The sequence below is a fragment of the Colossoma macropomum genome, unplaced genomic scaffold (assembly GCF_904425465.1).
Source record: "Colossoma macropomum unplaced genomic scaffold, Colossoma_macropomum, whole genome shotgun sequence".
Lineage (NCBI taxonomy): Eukaryota > Metazoa > Chordata > Actinopteri > Characiformes > Serrasalmidae > Colossoma > Colossoma macropomum.
In genome coordinates, this window is record NW_023494788.1 from 39550326 (window position 1) to 39571186 (window position 20861).

At 41.3% G+C, this 20861-nt stretch overlaps 1 protein-coding gene across 2 annotated transcripts; it reads right to left on the minus strand.

Moving 5' to 3' along the window:
* Positions 1-1492: 1492 nt before the first annotated feature.
* Positions 1493-20719, minus strand: polr1a (RNA polymerase I subunit A). 2 transcript variants are annotated; one of them, XM_036569316.1, is made up of 34 exons: positions 20537-20719; positions 18667-18871; positions 18426-18575; positions 18143-18250; positions 17964-18049; positions 17775-17863; positions 17578-17658; positions 17241-17343; positions 16976-17138; positions 16676-16852; positions 16384-16506; positions 14949-15176; positions 14401-14655; positions 13678-13869; positions 13389-13538; positions 13072-13255; positions 12898-12980; positions 12435-12593; positions 12192-12290; positions 11530-11682; positions 10300-10382; positions 10009-10174; positions 8611-8838; positions 8217-8431; positions 7609-7776; positions 7117-7252; positions 6781-6938; positions 6474-6603; positions 4694-4801; positions 3924-4187; positions 3576-3776; positions 2278-2395; positions 2023-2187; positions 1493-1881 (listed from the first exon to the last, which is right to left on the minus strand). In XM_036569316.1, the coding sequence occupies exons 1-34, from the start codon at positions 20611-20613 to the stop codon at positions 1781-1783; spliced, it is 5106 nt and encodes a 1701-aa protein (XP_036425209.1). In that variant the 5' UTR covers positions 20614-20719; the 3' UTR covers positions 1493-1780. The 2 variants fall into 2 exon arrangements, with proteins under 2 accessions (XP_036425209.1, XP_036425211.1); XM_036569318.1 differs by lacking the exons at positions 18143-18250; positions 18426-18575; positions 18667-18871; positions 20537-20719 and having other exon boundaries at positions 17241-17342; positions 17576-17658; positions 17964-18013.
* Positions 20720-20861: the final 142 nt, after the last annotated feature.

The window sequence follows — 20861 nt, forward strand, 5'->3', positions numbered from 1 at the left end:
GGACAACAGGGACAGGCTGCTGACTGGCTACAGCTGCTAAAGGAGAACCCTACGCTGGACACGTGATATTTTAAACATCTGATATTTTTACATAAATTGTTATGACTGTATTGATTTAAAAAAACAATAATGTGGTGGGTCCAGCAGACCACTGAGTAACACACACATCAACACCACACAGGGGTTAAAAGCTGTTTGCTACTGCCGCCATACAACTTTTTTCTGCAAATAATCTTTATTATTTATATAAAATAGCAAACATTGTGTGGGTCTGTATCTGGCGAAGCAGCACTTTGTGCCAATGAAAGGGACAGACTGAGACAGGTGTTCAGTGAGGGTGATTTGGTCATCTCTGTATGTCTAGCTTAAAACCACATATTCATTGTTATTCTTTTGTTATTCCCATTGGGTACCTTTACATACATTTACAATGTTTTCTACATTAGACAAAAAGAGTTTTTGCTAAATCTGTTTTTTCAAACTTTCTACATCCCTCTTTCCTCACTTTATGAGGAACATGCATTTCACATTATGAAAAGCAATACAAGCTTATCCAAAAGTATCCACTTTAAGGTGACATGGGTGTTTAACCCTTGTGTGGTGTTGATGTGTGTGTTACTCAGTGGTCTGCTGGACCCACCACATTATTAATTTTTAAATCAATACAGCCATAACAATTTATGAAAAAATACCTGATGTTTAAAATATCACAAGTGTCCAGCGTAGGGTTCTCCTTTAGCAGCTGTAGCCAGTCAGCAGCCTGTCCATGTTGTCCACCCTCACACACACACTAACAGCAGGCCACGTAGGCGGAGAACAGAGTGAAGGACACAGCACCTACACACTTTCACTCCCCGCGGGTTCAGCCCAACACCACATGTGTAATATAAATGTGTGGGGGGTGAACAGAGTGAAGACACTGAAAATGGGTTATTTCATATGTTCTTCACAGAAAATGAGCAAAGACCAAGAATCTGAGATTGAAATAATAATAAATCAGTTAATTACGTACACACAGCTTATGTAATCTTCACAGAAAAGCACTGCCAATAGAATGAGAAGCTCTGAAGCAGCTGCACAAGAGCCCAAGGTCATCACATCAGGTAGAAGGGTATAAAGCCCCCCTGGCATTGGGCTGTAGAGCAGTGGAACTGTGTTCTTAGGAGTGATGGAGTGCCTCCCATTACCTCTGAGGTGGAATAATGTGGCTAATGTGATCCAGAACATCCAACATGAGTACCTGATCTCACTAATGCTCCCTGTGGCTGAGTGTAATCAAATCCTCATGGCAATGCTCCAAGCTTTCACAGAAAAGCAGAGGCTGTTACTGTACAAGCACGGACAAATCAATACCCCTAATTTCATGATAAATGTTGGATGAACAGGTGTCTACAAACTTCTGGACGTTATTTTCATCAATACCCCACAGCATGATTGAGGTTTGTAAAATATTAAAACATCTGGCAAAATCTTTAAAACAAGGGCATATTAGTAGAATTTCTGAGATTTATTGTGACAAACGAGGTGAAGAGTGGGCTGTTCATGTGAAACCTCTACAAAATTCCTGAGCCACACAATCTGCTTATTTTAACCATAATAAATGGTGCACATAAACAAATAGGTGACACTTTATACACTGACAGTAGGGCAAGCCATACAATTTGGAAATACAGACAAATAAATACAGGCGTAGTAAGTTTGTTGTTTTGTATAATTTCTATGTTTTGTTTTCCCATCCAAGGCAGAGCAGTGTGCACCTAGAAGTCCCCCTCCTTCATGGTCACTGTAAAGGCTGCTTGAGTTCAAAGAGTCCAGTTCCTCCTTTCACAACTTTCCCCACGACCAAGCAAGCAGAGGGTGAGTTCAACTTATCATAGGAGCCTGTTTAACATAAGAGAAAAAGATTTTATACACCTTCATATTTCTGCCAACGTTCTGCATACTTATAATATAACTATAACTACTGGCTATTTTTTAAATAATTAGCACTATATTCAAAGCTTCCACTATTAAGAAACATACCAAACATGGTGGCTTGTTTCAAAAACTTGTAGCTGGTCTCAAAGGTCATCTGTTGCAGTGGGGAGCTGCTGGACTCAATGCCTATCCGGTTGAGAGGTTTGTAGACTCCTTCAGAACACATGTAGTCAGCCACTAGAGAGAGATGCCGTGGGTCTACGTCGATACCTGTATGTAAGGATAAAGCAGCAATGAACCAAGGGTCGCACTTAATTGCCCTGGCGAACTGAACAAAGGGCTCTGCACAGTCCGACTTACCGTAGACAGCAAACACATCTTTGATCTCCTTCTCAATGACCCTCAGTGCCACTTCAATGCCGTACGTGCTGGCCATGGCGTGGATGTCGTTTGAATACAAACGATTCAGGTCTAGAATCTTAAAATACAGTAAAAAATAATGTTTGAATGTGTCAACATTAGGGTTTACAAGCTAAACTGTATCATTACATCGTCTGTTCTAGCTGTTAAAGGGATGGTTTGGTTGAAAAATATTCAAACACACAATTTTTCTCTTACCAGAAGTAGTCAAGTTTGCTAGACATCTGCTTGTTTTGCACTGGAGCTATAAGGCTAATGTGGTTTAGGTCTATGTTACCCAAAAAGAACTAAAATAAGCAAACTTAAGACATCAAACATGTCTTGAGTGACTGACTAGATTTAGGCAAAGCGCACAATGTAAACAGGACTCCTTACCAAAAGAGAGTAAATTTATAAATAAGTTATAACTTATAATAATAATACTTAAGATTGGTCATACTGTTTACAAGTTACATCATGCTAAGCTAGCAAAGTATCAGCCATGACTTCTTGAACAGCTGGAATCACAGTAGAACTGTGAAGTAAGCCCTCATTACCATAATTAAATAATGTTCTGGATATCAATAAAAAGGTACTTTGTTAGCAGCTTGCTGCAAGGGGCCAGTGGCAGGTGCTACTTTTTGAGGTAGACATGCATTACAGAAAATAATTTGTTATATTTCCGTTAATCTCAGGCTCTGATGCTTTGCCCACAGAGGCATATGGACCATCTGATGTATACCACATGCAAATATCACCACACATTTCAGAATCTGTGCTGTCTGTGCTTCTGTGCACCACAATTATCAGCCTGATAGGACACAAATGACTGTTTAGCAAGCTTAATGCTAGTAACAAGCAATTGTCAACTCTGCACACCATGACATGATGTTTAAGAACTGGTTTTCTCTCACGTAGTATACACACACTAATAATGTACTTTGTGCTGTGTGTTTAGCAGAAAAACTGCCTTCTGGATCCTCCACCTCCCAGTCCTGTATTTCCTTACTAAATTCAGGACAGCTGCCCACAGCACTGACTTAGCTGACTAGTCAAAAAGTCTGTGCATCCCCTATTATGGAGTAAATGTGATTAGTAAAGCACACCAAGTGACTACCGATTCAACTCATAAGGAGAAAACGACCAGGTTTGTTTTTCAACAATAGTTCCCTTCAAAAGAGTAGAATAACTGCACATATAATGACGAAATTTTCACTTTAAATCGATGCTGGGTCTTGCACCGGGTAGGGTGTACTCACATGACCGTGCCTAAACATCTCCTGCATATTGATGCCCTCTGTGTTCAGGACCAGCTCCTTGGTGCCCGCTTTGGTGGTCACCTCATTCAGTAAGCAACGTGTGATGCCTTTGGTTTCCATGATCACTGCAGACTGGGCCTGGGCTACTACCAGCGAGGTGAAGTCAAAGTGCACTTTACTAACCGGCAGAGCAAGGGTGACCTGGAAGAAAGATAAAATTCAACATTACACCACATACTTTACCACAAAATCACTCAACTTTCTTTATGAAGTGGTGGATATTATTGAACATCTAACAAACACTATGCAATATCCAGTAAATACAAAGTGCACATGAAGTCTGTGTACCTCACACCACAGGCCGTTTTGGTGGTCATATCTGTAGCCCTCAATGCTGCTGCTGATCTGTAGTACTCTGTTAACTCTCATGGAGTCCTGCATATCCCCAGCCTTCTCCTGGCTGCTGGAAGACTCAGATGGCACGGACAGTGAAGTATTGCCGGGCCTATCTTCGGACTGTTCCTCAGAGCCCACCTGCTGCTCGGATCCCTCCATCACCTCCTCTCGCTCTTCATCCTCACTCCCTTCACCCTCCTCGCTCTCATAGTCAACCTGCAAGACATAATCCCTTTTTTGTAGATGAAAAAAATGCTTATTTTGGTCTTTTATGCTAATTTCTCTGTAACTGACAATCTCTAAATGCTGTGAAAAAGAAAACAGACAACAGAAAAAAATGGAAAAAAATGCTACAGAGAAATATAGCGAGTGCAGATGGTTCCAGACAGGTTTAATCCATGAGACAAATAAGCAAATACCATCCTAACATGGTCTGTGGAATGTATAATGCATAATGTAGGCCCAGCTGATCTCGATTTTGGAACAAGATGGAACAAGAAGATTCAACTGACTAGAGGATTCATTATTGTAGCATAGATGGCCCAAATGGTCTGATTATAAATAATATCATAAAAGTTTTTGCACAAATTAAAACAATTACATTACATTTTAATAATATTAAATAATAAAGATGGCCACAGACATGCTATACACACACACACACACACACACACACACACAATATGAGTAGAGTGGTAGAGAAGTATATGAGAGCTCTTTACCTCCTCCTCTTGCTTCTCTTTCCTCCTGGTGTCAGTGGCATCTGCATCTCCTTCATTTGCCTCATCATCCAACACTCTGGCTTCCTCTGCATCCTCATCTCCATCGTTCTGCAAACACCCAATGCATTCTTAGTAGGCCTGGGTGATGTCACAATGATAATTATCCAATTCAAACCAATTATTATGCATATAAATACATGTTCAAGGTACTTCTGCTAGACTGATGCTGTTCTGTTCCTCAAAATAACTACAATAAACAATGCAGCACACAAGACGGTGACATATACACTCTGCTCTCTACACTCTCAGAAATAAAGGTACTAAACTGTCACTGGGGCAGTGCCCCTCTTGTCAGTGGGGTGGGACCCTCAAGGGTACATCTCAGTAATTTAGTCAGGGAACATAACTGAACCATAATCCACTGAAATGATATGTTCTAAGCTGTACTGACTCCACACACCCCGTCTCGTCTCCAGGACTTTATTTTACTGTTCTGTTTAAAACATTCAGTTATGAAAAGGTACAAATACGAACTTTTCACCTGGAAAAACTTATTTAAGGTTCACAATCAGACCTAAAACCACTGTTGTACCTTTGAGGGAACATTTACATTGTTTGTACCTTGATGAACGAAAAATGTACCTGAACAGAACCTTTATTTCTAACAGTGTTGATGTGGACGGAGAACAAGTCTAGCCATTCACTCATAAAAGCACAGACAAGCAAGACATAGTCTGTCCACTCAGCAGTTATCTTGGCCTCTAGGCAGTTATTTCTAGTCATACAAGATTGGGCTCTTATCTACTTAAAATGGAGAGTCCTGAAAACCCAAAACCACAGACAGGACTATGTTTTAACACATTTAAGACCACCAGTAAAATCTGACAAAAGTCACATACATGATGGTAAGTCTTTGGCTCAAATAAAGATGCTGTTCCACTTACTGCATATGCAGATGCTGTCATCTTTACCAACCAGTCAACTGGCTCTTTTTGTAAAAGAGTGAGAATCTCTGTAACACAGCCGCTACGTTATGCGTTACGAGCTATCCCACTAATGTTTCCACCTCCTTATTATTTGCACTTATTTCTTTATATGCAAGATTATTTTTTTATATATTGACAGGTCTCCAACACGATTAAAAGTAAATTAAAAATGCATATAATAATTGTCAATATCAAACAATGTGGAAAAATATTTTGTGTTGTTAGTTCACTCAATGTAATGGTGTTACTTTCAGTTTTTTTACCTTGTCGATCAGCCAATATCAAGTCAGTATTCTCTCTCTCTCTCTCTCTCGTTTAGAAGTTTACACCATTTTCTGAGGTAAAAGAGCTAGTGACCAGCTAAGTGACCAGCTGAAGTGCTACCAATCGAAAAAAGTCATTGAATTTAGTGCACTAACTAGATAGCAATGAACAAGTCCTGCTTCTTAACTCTACATTAAATTCATTTATTCAGATAAACACACAGCAAATCATGTAAGCAAGCTGCATGATGGTTACTTTGGCAGTTAACATAGCTACTTACTTCTCATCTTGACTAGGAGCAGGTAACGCAGGTAAACAGGTAACATTCCTTGTTCTCACCCATCAAATACTTTAGTTTTTGTTTTGGAAAATAATTTGTTAGCCTATTTGTTATTTTTACCTTGCATTATTCATCATCCATTTGTGCCGGACAACCGAAACTTTGAGGCAGTGTTAATGTTGAGCCCTGTTCATTGTCTTGCATATTATGGCCGTCAAGTCGATGGGCAGAAATGCCCCCAGAAACCTACCAGCTTGGCCGCAGAGTCCCCTACATCCTGATCGCTGTCTTTTGTTGAGGCCTTGCGTGTGTCCACAGCGTTTATAGAGGCCAACTTGGCACTCAGTTTCTTGATAGCTTCAAGTAGTAAACGGAAGAACCTGGACAAAATCACATACATATTAAAATTGTTGTCAGGTATTTGAAATGTAGAAAAACTACTACGCTAGCATAAGCTCAGATTAGGGTTCCACACAGGCCTTTAGCAATGTTGACTTCACACCACAGGACTGCTAGTTTTGATGTCACAAAGACATAAAAATGATAGGCAAGCTCACTTGTCTTCCATGAAGCGCAGGATCCGTTGGGGTGACAGCAACTTGTCCTGCTGGTAGCGTTCTGGAGGCAGGAAGTTAAACGTGACGGTGAAGACTCGCTTCTGACTTATTCTGCTTTCCATACAAAGTGTCTCCACCACATCTACCTTGTGCAACACCTGCAGAGCAAATTGTACCTCCAATCTTAGAATTTTTTTTGTGTGTCGACACAAACACGTTAACATAAATAAATAAATAAATAAATATAAAGCCAATATATATACAAGAGATCATGCTAACTGGTCCTCACAGACTTGGCCACGCAGTTCTGGGTGAAATAAAAGTGGACATATGTACCTCTGCCAGACACACGCGTGTGAGCTGTTTCCGCAGCGTTTTCACTCGCTTCAGGGCCTTCTTGCTGCTCAAAACTGGAATGCTCATCATGGGAGTCTTGATGTTGGAGCTGGCAACCATGAGAATTTCACGCAACCTAGAATTAAAGAATAAAAATTATAGTAGACATGCTTCTACATAACTAAAATCACAACTTACCATAACTTAAATCACACGTTTTATTTCAACATTTTAAGCTGAATCCTAAGTCCACTACATAATTTGCACATTAGTTCAATAGTTACTAAATTCTTTATAGTAGTTACAGAATAATATGAATCGTAATAAGTGCTTTAATTCAGACATAAGCTCAGAAAACTGACCCAAGGAACCAAAAGCCCTTAGAAGTTGTACCAGAACCATCAGCCTAAGATATAATCATACTGCTTATTTCATCATTAACAGATCATTCATAACCAAGCAGTCAAAGAAGAGCTGAAAAGGACCACAGACCTGGGAATTCCCAGGGTGACGTTCATCTCTCCTCTGCCAGCAAAGTGGAAGGTGTTGAGGGTCATCTGTGTGGACGGCTCCCCAATGCTCTGGGCAGCCAGCAGCCCCACTGCCTCTCCCGGGTCACATAAAGCCCTCTGCCATTTAAGTTGCAAGAGATGCCTTAATCTGCACCACATACACAAAAGTTGAAGGAATGAGGGACGTAAGCCACCACAACTAACTGTCTGTTCAGTTTTGATTGTTGGGGAAAACGAGGCATGTGTGTGAAGGGGAACAAATGAAAAGTCAATAAAGCAAGGCTCTCTTAAAGAAGCTCTGTATAAGACAACAAATTGCATGCAAATTAATACATTATGTAATAACACGATAATGCATGTTGAACCACAGGGAAAATACATCGTGCAGCTACGCAACTCTCCATAGCAAGTACTGGAGTTGCCTGCTATAAGGTATAAGAATTCACCTGAAAGCTGCCACACCCCCTGTGTTTGAATGAATAAGGATTTTTAAAAATCATATTTGGAAATTAGATGAACGCCTGGGAGCACAAGGAATACAATCTAAGGCTCTTGGCACATCCAGTGATGAAAAGCTTATATCCTCACCTCTCACAGTCAAGTGTTTCAGATGAAGTGTTGAACTCCTGCTTGACACTGAATTGACTGAGGTAGGTTCCAACGATTGAGTCGAACGTCTCAGACACAGAACCGAAACAAATATCAGGTCGGAAAACAGCTAGACAGGGATCCGGGCAGCGGGATGTCTTCTTCAGATACTTCACCCGGTGGGCATCGTCCACAGATCTCCAGCTCTGTATTACCTGTGACAAATGCAAAAGACCCATTGTGCCCTCATCTAAATCCACAGAATCACAACACTTGCATTGTAAAGCATGTTTCTGATGCTGTTAACTGTGTCTTCCATTGGCATGTACACTGCAACTACTTTTGCACATATGTGATTTGACTGTATATTAAAAAAATGGAGAAAAAACTGTACCTGTAAAGTGGCAGCATCTCTTCCATTGTCTAGATCTCCGGACAGTCCTTCCGCCTCAGCCTTCAACTTCCCCAGTTTCTTCTGAGAGAAGTGTAGGAAGGCACCATTTCTGGGTGATGCATGCTCATGCTTGGCCTTCCACCTTTTGATGGCTTGAAAGTGACGTTCTGCAGCCTGCGGGTCCAGTTTAGCCAGCACCTCATCCAAACATGTAGACTTCCTGATAACCTTTAGAAGAAAAATACAAAACAACATACAACAACTCCAATTTTCGTATTTTCATTACCTTAATTACTCCACAAGATTACTAAATACTAGACTTCTTTTTAATCATTCCTGCCTATGTCAGTATTTCCGATATCACGAAAAGTTTTTGTAGCATTAAATCTAACTGAATATGACTCACAGCAGGTACTAATACTAATATGCATGATTACAACAAACAATCCAAAAAGCAAGAAGTGGTAACTGTGTAGTGACCACATAAAAGGCCTACTGCATTGTAAAATACACTGATCAGCCATAACATTATGACCACCTCCTTGTTTCTACGCTCATTGTCCATTTTATCAGCTCCACTTACTATATAGGTGCACTTTGTAGTTCTACAGTTACAGACTGTAGTCCATCTGTTTCTCTGCATACTTTGTTAGCCCCCTTTTACCCTGTTCTTCAGTGGTCAGGACCCCCATGGACCCTCACAGAGCAAGGACTATTTGGGTGGTTGATCATTCTCAGCACTGCTGTAACACTGACGTGGTGGTGTGTGTTAGTTGTGCTGGTCTGAGTGGATCAGACACAGCAGTGCTGCTGGAGTTTTTAAACACTGTGTCCACTCACTGTCCACTCTATTAGACACTACCACCTTGTTAGTCCACCGTGTAGATGTAAAGTCAGTGACAACAGCTCATTTTTGTTGTTGGTCATCCTCTAGCCTTTCATCAGTGGTCACAGGACGCTGCCCAGAGGATGCTGGATATTTTTGGTTGGTGGACTATTCTCAGTCCAGCAGTGACACTGAGGTGTTTAAAAACTCCAGCAGCACTGCTGTGTCTGATCCACTAAGACCAGCACAACACACACTAACACACCACCACCACATCAGTGTTACTGCAGTGCTGAGAATGATCCACAACCCAAATAGTACTTGCTCTGTGAGGGTTCATGGGGGTCCTGACCACTGAACAACAGGGTAAATGGGGGCCAACAAAGTATGCAGAGAAACAGATGGACTACAGTCTGTAACTGTAGAACTACAAAGTGCACCTATATAGTAAGTGGAGCTGATAAAATGGACAATGAGCGTAGAAACAAGGAGATGGTCATGATGTTATGACTGATCAGTGTAGGTTACATGTGTAAAATATGCGTGAACACCCTTTTAGCAGTGCTCCCTACCTCATAGTTGTCTTTGATGAAAGGGAACTGTCGTGGCTGCAGGAACTGAGTTTTAGGTATGTCCAGGCCATCCTCTCCATAGAGGAACTGCACCACACTGCCGTCACTGTCCCTCACAGACAGGTCGTACTGCACCACCAGCCCCTCAATGTGTTTTATTATACATCTACAATATCCAAAAACAGTATGACTGATGCTCTTGCATAATAAAAAAAGGGTTTAAACAAGCTAACTTGGAGTGCAAAATGGGAGAAGAGGCCATTCTAACTGTATGACCTAAAGTCGACTTACCTTTGCAGATAACCAGAACGACTTGTTTTGACAGCAGTGTCCACTAGACCTTCCCGCCCAGCCATACAATGGAAAAAAAACTCCTGAAAATTTCAACAGGAGTTTAAACATTGAGTATCATATTCTGTTCTACTATCATAATCTCTACATGAAATATTCACAACGTTAAAGTGCAGATTGTACTGCAAAAACAGTAACACAAAACATATATATTACTAGGGCTGGGCGATTAATCGAAAAGTAATAAAGTAATCGAAACCGACATTCAGAACCTTAATCCTTTCCCAACTCTGTGTGTTCATGTACTGTCCCCTTAAAACTTACTACCGCGTGTGTGGTCACATGACTCCGCCATGTCCAGTCTGTGACATGGAAGCTAAGGCTACGTTCACACAGCAGGTAAAAGTGGCCCAAATCTGATTCTCACCAAATCTGATTATGTTTGGCTGTTCACAATATCTTTTAAATGTGATCTGTATGCAACATCAGTCTGAACAGATCAGCTCCTAAACCGACCCACATGCTCAAAAGAACAGAGCGTCACGCTGCTTCACGGCTCATCCAGAGGTAAACAATCACGACTATAATCGAACGCCAGTCGGTCCCGGAGGATCAGCTTCATCTTCACCAGCATGACAGCTGGGCTCATCACCCAAAATGTGTCCGAGCCGTAAAAAGGGCGCGGTCACTTCTTTGGTTCGCGTCCTCGGATTCTTTAAACTTTGTTTTCAGACTTTTAACTGTTCTTTGACGCTGCAGCCTCGTCCTCCTATGGCCGCGTTCCGCCATTTCTATCTAAATGTCTTTGAGCATGGATGTGTTTTGGATACGTCTCTTCTAATTGTTCTACAGAAATATCACCCCAAATGTTTATTAGGTCTCAGTAGCGCTAAATGATGACGAATGTCAAGTTGGATTGACGTAAAAGCCGCGTGAATTCCGATCTGGCTGTTGAGACGATTTACATTCAGATATGCAGAACATATTTACAGTACAGACCTTGTCAGTGAACTATGAGGGCAAAAAAAAAAACAAAAAACAAAATAATTGTTCATTAATCGTAATCGAGGTAAAATATTCAATTAATCGTGATACTGATTTGTGGTCATATCGCCCAGCACTATATATTACATATAGCTTGTGCATGTAGTATATAGTAGTATATATTTTGAGCATAATACAGTTAGGAAACTAGTACTTTTCCATTCTAGTTTTAAAGTTTAAACTCACAGGAGGTTTGATCCCAGTCAGAAACCTGCCAGTTACAAAACCTCCAGAATGAGGTTCTGGGTCATATGGCTGGAAGCAGGGCAGGGATTTCCCAGAAGGCATCAGGGGAGGACGACGACCCTCCAACTCAATCTGACCCAACAGACAGGAGATCTGAAAGCACAGGCAGCGAGAATAGTCAGTCTCTACAGTCTTAGGGACCTAAGCACACTATTTAAGACCATTTTTCTTGGCTTTAACTGTTTTTGCTTACGAAATGAGTACATATATCATTACAATTAATACAATTACAGACAATTCTAGTAAATTATTACAAGAATTGCATGAATTTGTTAAATTCCATTACCAGCACAATTGATTTAACTTAATAAAGTACTGGTTTCCAAACTAAGTATCAGTCAATAACTACGTATTATCCACGGCTGCTTGGAGGAGAGTTTTGAGAATAGCTGACACTTTTTGCTACTTGTTGCATTAATATTTTGTGCAGTTATAGTAATATTAATCTTCTTTGAGCAAATAAATGCTAAACGCAGAGTTAAAAGGCTTTTAAAATCACAATACGGTACATCTGAGAGAAGAGTTTGATTCATTAACCTGCTTCATTCCTGGAGAAAAGAAAAGAAAACAAAGCTGATGAAAGTTTATTTAAAGAGGATTACCTGCATTGTATTGACAGTCGAACCTTTGGCTCCTGACTGCACCATGAGCTGAAGGTTGTTATCAGGAAATGAACGATGGAGACCGAGTGGCATGCACACCTTCAAAAACAAAGATGACAAGACTTTTCCTAAATCAAGGACATGACATAATCAAGCATCTCACCAAGAAAAGATACTGTAATGTTTTAAATCTGACCTTGACAGCCAAGCGGGAAACACAGAAAAAACACAACAGGGCAATACCTTGTTGATGTTGTTGTTGACTTGATTGACCTCTTCTTTGAATTTGAGGTCCACCATATTGAAGTCACGCTGATCTTTGTTCAGATGGGCGTCCTGCCAGAGGTCTCTGCTTTCACTCTCTTCAGCAGTAGCGGGTAGGTTGAAGGCAGCCCGGAGAGCCTGTGAAAGGCAACAAAAATAGATTAAACTATTTTTGAAATCTACACCTGTAATTTATCAAATCATTCCACACTTTAATGTCAACTTCTCACAAAACCAGTAGATCTTTCTGATCAGTCTCATGCTCATCAGAAGAGCACACTATTTTATAAGTCCTCTGTTAAATTTTACTATTAAAATGGATTTACCATGGAAAATTCTCCCTTCTGTATTGCAGCAGGATTTTTTGAGAATCATTAATTTGTATTAGTAATACTTTAAAAAATATTCCTCTTTTCTAACACCACTAATCTTAATAACTGACCTTGGCTCCACATACAACAGACTGCTTGATGATTTTCTTCCTTTGTTTGTTGGCCCTGTGTTTTACCAAAATGTCTTCCACACCTGTTCAAAAACAAAACAAAACAAAAAAAACATATATGACGACAGCTTGAGGTTACATTAGATTCTTCTGTCAGGAGTGCTTGGCTCTTACCCATAGTAAAGCCACGGTACAGCTGTAGATAGGCAGTAAAAAGGCGAGCCAGACAGCTGAGCAGCTTGCCACTGGTCTCTCCTCCATAGAGCTCGTAGCAGCAGTGCACCAGCCCATACGCTGAGCTACCATAGTGGGCTTTGTCCAGCACGCCCACCAGCAGTTCCCCATGACGAATGACCACCTAAACAGACATCATTGCACAATGTATCATGTATCGTTCAGTGTCACTTTTAATCCTAGGAAATGTCACTGTACTGACATTAAGCTGTACTAAAGCAGTAATATCATCAACATAAATCAGTTGTTTCAATCACCTGAGAGTCGCACATGGAGTCTGGCTGGTAGCCTGGCACGGGTCGAGGGTGCTCTTTCAACCAGGCCTTACTGGGGATCTTGGCCTTTCCTGTCAGGTTTAGTGGGATGTGGTTCTCCGGGATGACATTTAGCAAGAGGGTAGATACAATCTTTCAGAAAAAACAAATAAAACCATTAATAAAATCATAGTCGTATTAAACACTGTGCTATTAAATTCCTATTTTTTTTTTTTGTGAAATGTGAAGAGACGGTCCATTATTGATCAAGGAACTGACAAAGCTCAGATACCTGTTTGCCAGTCCAGAGCATCTGGGGCTTGATGAGAGCAGGAGGGAGCAGCTTGACTCTGCCGTTTTTATCAGTAAGGCCTCTGTAGACCAGCTCCATATACTGGTCTCGTGTGAAGAAGCAACCACGAAGCGTCATACTGGTACCCGACACTATGTGGTCCTGGATTAGACCAGCTAAGGGCGTTCCGTCCTGTAGAGGAGTTGGAGAGCAGGAGAACTCACTTGAAAATCAAACCCAAATGTGCATCTAACTTTGGCCAGTGCAGTAAAACAACAGCAACATTTATTCATTCTTTAAATACTGATAATTGACTTTTGACTAAATTGATTATGCTATTCTGTTCCTAACTGCTGCTTTGGAACACTAGGTGGTGATGTCCTTCTATAGTGGGTGAGACCTTGCTATTAAATATGTCTGTGTATTGCAACAGAATTTCAACGTTGTCTTCTTCAGTGTTCAAAACGTCATTCAGGCTTACAATTGAGCATCGTAACTGACTCTGAATAATACGGAAAAATACATTTTGCTAAGATTTTTGAGCATATTACTCAGCATTAACGTAAAACTTGAAATCTGACTTGCTAGGTCAAAACTAAAACTGAACATCTCAACACTTGGTTAGCAAATTAAAAAAATGGCCTTCAATTTCACTTGATGGCTAAAGATCAAGCCAAACACCAAACTACAAGTAAATTATTCACAGTGATGCCCAAGTCTCACCTTGGGCACCAAGTACTGCTGGTCCGTGCTGACGAGTGTATAGGCTTCAGCCCGGCCCAATTCGCTTTGAGGGAAGTGTGCGTTCATCTCATCGCCATCAAAGTCGGCGTTGTAGGCCTTGCAGTTGGCATAATGCAGCCTGAGGACCCTCTCTCCCGGTAGGATGCGTGCACAGTGCGCCTGAATTGATGGCCTGTGTAGTGTGGGCTGTCGGTTGAGTAGGAGCACATCTCCATTTTTTATGTGTCGATTCACCTGTGGGAGAATGAATATAACTATGAATTTTGCTGGCCCATATTAAAGGCACTGTTTTAAGATTCAGATATCAATCAACAATAAATGACAGACCAGAAATAAATATAGTACAGTAGGCACAGAAACACTGTTCTGTTTATCATACTAGGATTCAAATCTAATCCCACAGCCAGGCTGTTACTCATTGATTTCACATTTGATTTTGTTGATCGCAAGCTCAGGCTCACGTTGAAGGAATCTGGAGTGCGTCAAACCCTGAAACACCGAGCTCTCCATTCCTTGTGGATACTCACAATCTTCATAGGTATGCGGTGCTGACCCGTACTGGGTGTCAGGAGCTGCTTGGCGATGGCTTCTCTCTGGGTCTTGTTGGAGCTGCTTAAGATGGTGCGTGAGCCATCCTCATTGACCACCATGGATGCGCCTGGGTGCACGTTGGGCCCGTTCAGAACAGCTTGTCGCAGCTCTTTCACATTCCAGGGTGTGACCGGCTGGGGGTACGTCAGCTTGGTGGCAAACACCTAGAGATTGGGAGGGACATCAGTCAGCCATGCTCTCAAAACCTTCTGTAAATTTCCCTAAAGCCAGGCAGACACTGTGTGATAGAAATCTTGTTCTTTGGTGACTCACACTGTACGTTTGAATCGCCCATCGTGTTCGGCCAAAGCCTGCGATTTATGTGCTCAGGCTGTAGGACAACGCTTGGTCAGCTCTGTCTACAATAAAGCTGTTTCATTCAAAACTACATGCTGCGCCTCTGATGTCCTAATCAAAAAACTGGCTGAATCCCAGATTGCTCCCTAAATAGTGCACCACATATTAAAACAGCTGTTCCTGCACCCATAAAGTGCATCACATGTCTAATAAATAGCCTTCTGAGATTCAGCCATGTGTGTACAGGTCCATACTGGACAAACAGTGCACTATTTTCGTGTAGAAGCCAGATTCTGACGTTGACAAACCACTAAACCAGCTTTGCTAACTCGTGTCACACTGAAACTGAAGAGCAGGCAGTCTACAGACAGCTCTACAAAGACAAAAAAAAACAGTGTATTTATTTAAACCTCAGAATTCAACTCAGTCAAACGGAGCCAAGTCAGCATACATGGACGCTGGTGCCGTATGTGGACATTTTTTCCTCCGTGTAGGAGCGGTGGTTGTGATTGTGTGTGGTTTTGGGTGCGACTTTGAGAAATCGGTTTGTGAGGCTGCTCACACTGTGAGACAAGTGACCAAAATCTCTGACATGAAATCCATCCGACCATCTGACTGCTCAAGCGGAACTTGTGCGGGCAGTTAATCTGAAACTCTAAGCTGAAATTTGGCCCGATCATGAAATTCTGTCGGCTCCGACCAAATCGGGCTTAAAGACTGGTTAAAAAATAGCACAGTGTACACCTGGCTTAACCCTGCTTAATCATGGATGACTGGAAAATAATTGACTGGCAGTTAAAACTTTTTGTTTTTAATTTAATTTTAAATTGAACTACACTTTTATCATTTAAAAGTTTTTCTGACACTTAAGAAATATTTTTTTTTAAATTTTATATACTCGGGAAAATACATTTGTGTTTGAAAACATTGGGACTTATGACAAACACTTCATATCAGCTTTCTTGTTTGAAATCAGACAAGCACAAAATACAACACCTCACTGCCGAGACAGAATGCAAGTAGATTAGTACAACTGGCACAGTTACAATACAATAATACAGCACATTTTATTACCATGGGTATTCCAATCTCATTGGTTCCGATGTACATGTCTGGACAGATGACAGAGCGAGCAGCAAAATCCACTCGCTTCCCCATCATATGCTTCCTGAACAGACCGCTCTTCTTCTCCAGGAGCTGTAGGAAACACAAGGAGTGTCACAAGCATAAACTTACTGTTAAAGGCCACAGCTTAATTAAAACTAACAAAATAACAGATGTCAAAATGAGTTTGCGAGTGATCATGTTAGGAGAACCTTGAAACAACACAGAAGGAAAGAAAAAGTAAGGGCAGAACACAACAAACCTGGCGGATACCAGGGAACTTCTCAGTCATTAGCTTGTCCATGTCACTGTCAAACACGATGTTGACATGACTCTGTAGGCGGATCCAGACATTGTACAGTTTTTCTGAGAGGGTGACCCCAGACAGGCCACTTAAGAACGTCTGGTCCGTTTGGTTGACGTCCGCCGTCTCATCGGACTAGAGAGATTGAGAAGAACATCGAATTACAAAAATAAGTTCTGAATAAAAATCAAGGTAACAGCTCCTTTTACAATACCCTTTTACAAAGGTGGGGGCAGTGTGCCTACTCTATAACTTTACCTCCTCCAGCTCTGTCTGAGTACCCTCTATCTGCCTGGCTTTCTCAGCTGCAATGAGAGCAAGCAGTTTCTGAATGATGATGTTGTCTTTGATCACCGCCTGCATATTCACTGTCTGACCATTGGTAAACATCTGGTCACCCAATCGATTAATAGGCCGATACCTGAACGTGCAAGAAATCGGCATTAAGGCAAACAATGAACACATATCCATGTGCTGGGAAGTGAAAGGCAGTAAACAAAAGCCTTTCAGTATCGAGGCTCACCTGCACGGAGGAACCATCAGCAATTCTAAGAAGAACATATCTGGGCTGAAACCGTTGGGACTGTTCACAGCCAGGCCTGAGAACAAGTGCTTCAAGAAAAAACCTAAAGCAGATTATCAAAAAGACATTAAATGCACAAAGCATAGAACATTTCTTTGTCATGCAAAGCAAAGGTTCTACTGTTTCCCTGGCTTCAGTAAAACTAACTGTATGTAATATGGGCAGAGCTTTTACTCTAATCTGAAATCTGATTTGCTGTGTAGTTTATAATGGTTAATGTCAGGATTTGCATTGGGAAAGCTGATGCTCGATCAGCGTTAACTGGAGAGCAGCTTACCGTCTTTTTCCCACAATTTGACAACATGTTCTCGGGCCAAGCTTGGAGTTAGGTATCCACGTTTGCCCACGTTTATGTTATCTGAGACATAAAATAGACAGAGAATGTTGACAGACCCTTAACAAGCATGAAAGCCACATAAACATGAACAAATCAAAGAATATAGACATTTGTCGATAAAAGAACACAGAACAAACCTGCATCCTCTCCTGTGTCATCTTTGCCACCTGAACGTGTGACAATCAGTTTGCTGTTATGCTCTCGTCGAATTTCCGATTTGCCAGCCCTGTGTAAAATAAAAAAGAAACATTGAAAAATTTCAATACTCTCACTGGACCAATGCATCTAACTATTACATCTACGACAAATTAAAATTCCTTGCTTACTTGCAATTGAGGCACTTTCTTGAACGCATATGGATCCTCCAAAATTCACTGATTAGACTGTTTTTCACCTCACAAACATGCTTGACCTGATGTCACAAGTCAAAAAAACAGTGTACGGGTTACCTTATTATGAAATCACCATATTAAAAAAATACTACAAATCAACAAGTGTTACTCACAGGTTCAAAGCCATGGTTGCCTTGGTTGGCTTTGAGAATGGGGGCACTAAATTCCTCCAAAGCTTCTTGGATTTCCATCCCTGTTGCCTGTGGACTGCCTTCTAAAAACTTTGACATGAACAGAACACAACCGATCCATTAGGTTGTAAAACAACAAATCAGACCAGTATGCAAGACGTCTGAATGCCATTACACAAACATTTTTGTAGACATCCTGATGTTAGAAACCTTCACTGATGTTTCAGCATTCCGCACCACATCTCTGGTGCAACGGCACACTCACCTGATTCAGAGCAACCTCAAGCTCATAGACTTCCTTGACCACTCCTACATCTAATAACTTGAGCTGGTAGAGAAGCAGGTGAATAGCAGCCCTCGGACATGTCAACATGTGGCATGACAGACAGGAGCCTCGTACAATCATGTACAATTTCTGATGAGGAAAAACAAAAATCACACAGTTTGAACACTGAGCTGGATCTAAAGACATCACACAACAAAGAAGCACTGTGGACCGCACTTACATCAAACAACAAAGGGTTGTAGACGGGCAAATGCAGGTCAACGTGGCCAAAGTGACCTGGGCAGTTGTTGAAGTCCTGCATGCATGTGGAGCAGATTTCTTTATTGTCAGCTGGACCCAGTGACAGGTCGTAAAGTCCATTAGGGGCAGCGTTACCTACGCTGTCCAGCAGCATGGAATTGGTGATGCTTTTGACGCTCAGTTTCCTGTGAGAGAAAAAACGAATTATTCACACACATCAACACAAAGTTTATGTCACTACCAAACAGCGGCCATGCCCCTGTGGGAAGGAATTTGTGCCGAGGCACACAACATTACTTTGTCTATAGTGACATGCAGAATACATAGCAAAATGAACACCAAACCCTCTGTTACACTGGTTTCACATCGCTTGACCTCTTCACTGAAAAAACGATGCATGAGGATGCATTTTAAAAACAAAATGCTGAATTCATGTCAGAGTTAAATACAATGCGCCTTGATAAGTAACAAAGGCACAAACATATTGCTTTCCACTGTGCTACACTTAAAAACAAAGTTAAGTCAAAGTAAAGGATCTTTTACTTTTCATTTTGGCATGTTTTCCACATGTTCCACACTCATGTGCATTGCATTTGACTGTTGTGATTGCATTTCAATGAGGCAAATATATCTGAAGTACAAACAAAGATGTAAATACACATGAATACAATGTAATACAGGTTTTGCTTTTAATTTTGGCACGTATTTCACGTCACCCGTGGAAAAGTAATGTCATATGTGCACTTTACTACACTGTTAAGACTGCATTTCAATGAGGAAAATCAGTTTAAAGCACAGCAGAGTAGAAGACAATACAACTGTAACACAACAGCTCAAAGTGAACTGTGTTCAATTCTGACACTAAAGCTACGTTCACATTACAAGCCTCGTTTCTCAAATCCGATTTTTTGCTCAAATCCGATCTCTCCGACAGGATGGTTTACACTCCTTTAGGTAAGTGACTCAAATCTGTCATTAACGTGAACAAACTGGCGTCCAGAAATGACCCGCATGCGCACATCCTACTCAGTAACGTCACGTGAATGAATCACGTTCATCATCAGCACAAACTAACGAGCAGAACGAGCTTCGCTAAGAAGATAATTAACTCTGATCAGCTCTCAGCTTCATTATTAGAGCGAGACGAAGGAGAAAAAGGTGAGATGAGCTGCTTTTCCACCGTTTACAGGCTTTAACTTCTGTTCGGCGCTGTTACCATGGTAACGCTGAACGATGGCGCAGTGGAAAAAAAAAAACATGAATTCAGATCTGAGCGTTCAGATTAAGCTCGCATGGCCACGAATTCGGATTATATCCGATCTAGGACCACATATGAGAGCGGCTCAGGTTCGGATTTGAACAGATCAGATTTGCGTGTCCACACGGCCCTGAAAAGATCAGATCTGAGTCACATCGGGGCAAAAAAAAAAAATCGGATTCGTGCCACTTCAACTTGGTAATGTGAACGCAGCCGAATTCAGCATTTCGTTTGTAAAAATGCGGATTCGTATGTCTTGTTTTTCATTACAGACGTGAAAACAATGCAATAAAAGATCTGTTTTTTTTCATTTTGGCCCCTGACACTGAGGAAAAGTGAGGTAGTGTGCACTGCATTATAAGTTTTCCAGTGTAGTGACTGCTTTTCCATTTGGGATATGCCCCCCGCATCCCCCAACTCGAGTGTTCAGCCAGTTAGTTAGGTCGTTATATTATTAAACAGACAAGCAGCCGCAACTTTTCAAAGTCTCGAGAAATGTTTAGCCAAAGTTGACGCAGCTGAGGCTTGACGGTTAGCAAGTAAGCTAGCAAGCCGTTTGTTTTGGTTCATACCATCAGCTCTGCAGCTTTACCTTATTTCCTCGGAGGAGAACATGCTGAACGACAAGCCCTCCAGCCGCCTCCATGGCGATTCTTTCGAAAAAAGCATTTTTTCCTCGCTGTTCAAACCCGAATTTACACGATCGCTCTCTCCGTTACCCGCACGGTCCGCCTCGCGTGCGGATTCAGCACGTGGGTCCGAGTGCAGCGGGGACAGATGGGCCAAACCAAAAGTGATAAAGAAAGGGAAAGTAACGGTTCCAAACTTTCCACTCTTATAAACATTGGAAAAGCGACTAAATTCAATTCTGTTTGAATTTATTCAAACAATTCCTTCATGTTCGATTTATTATACTA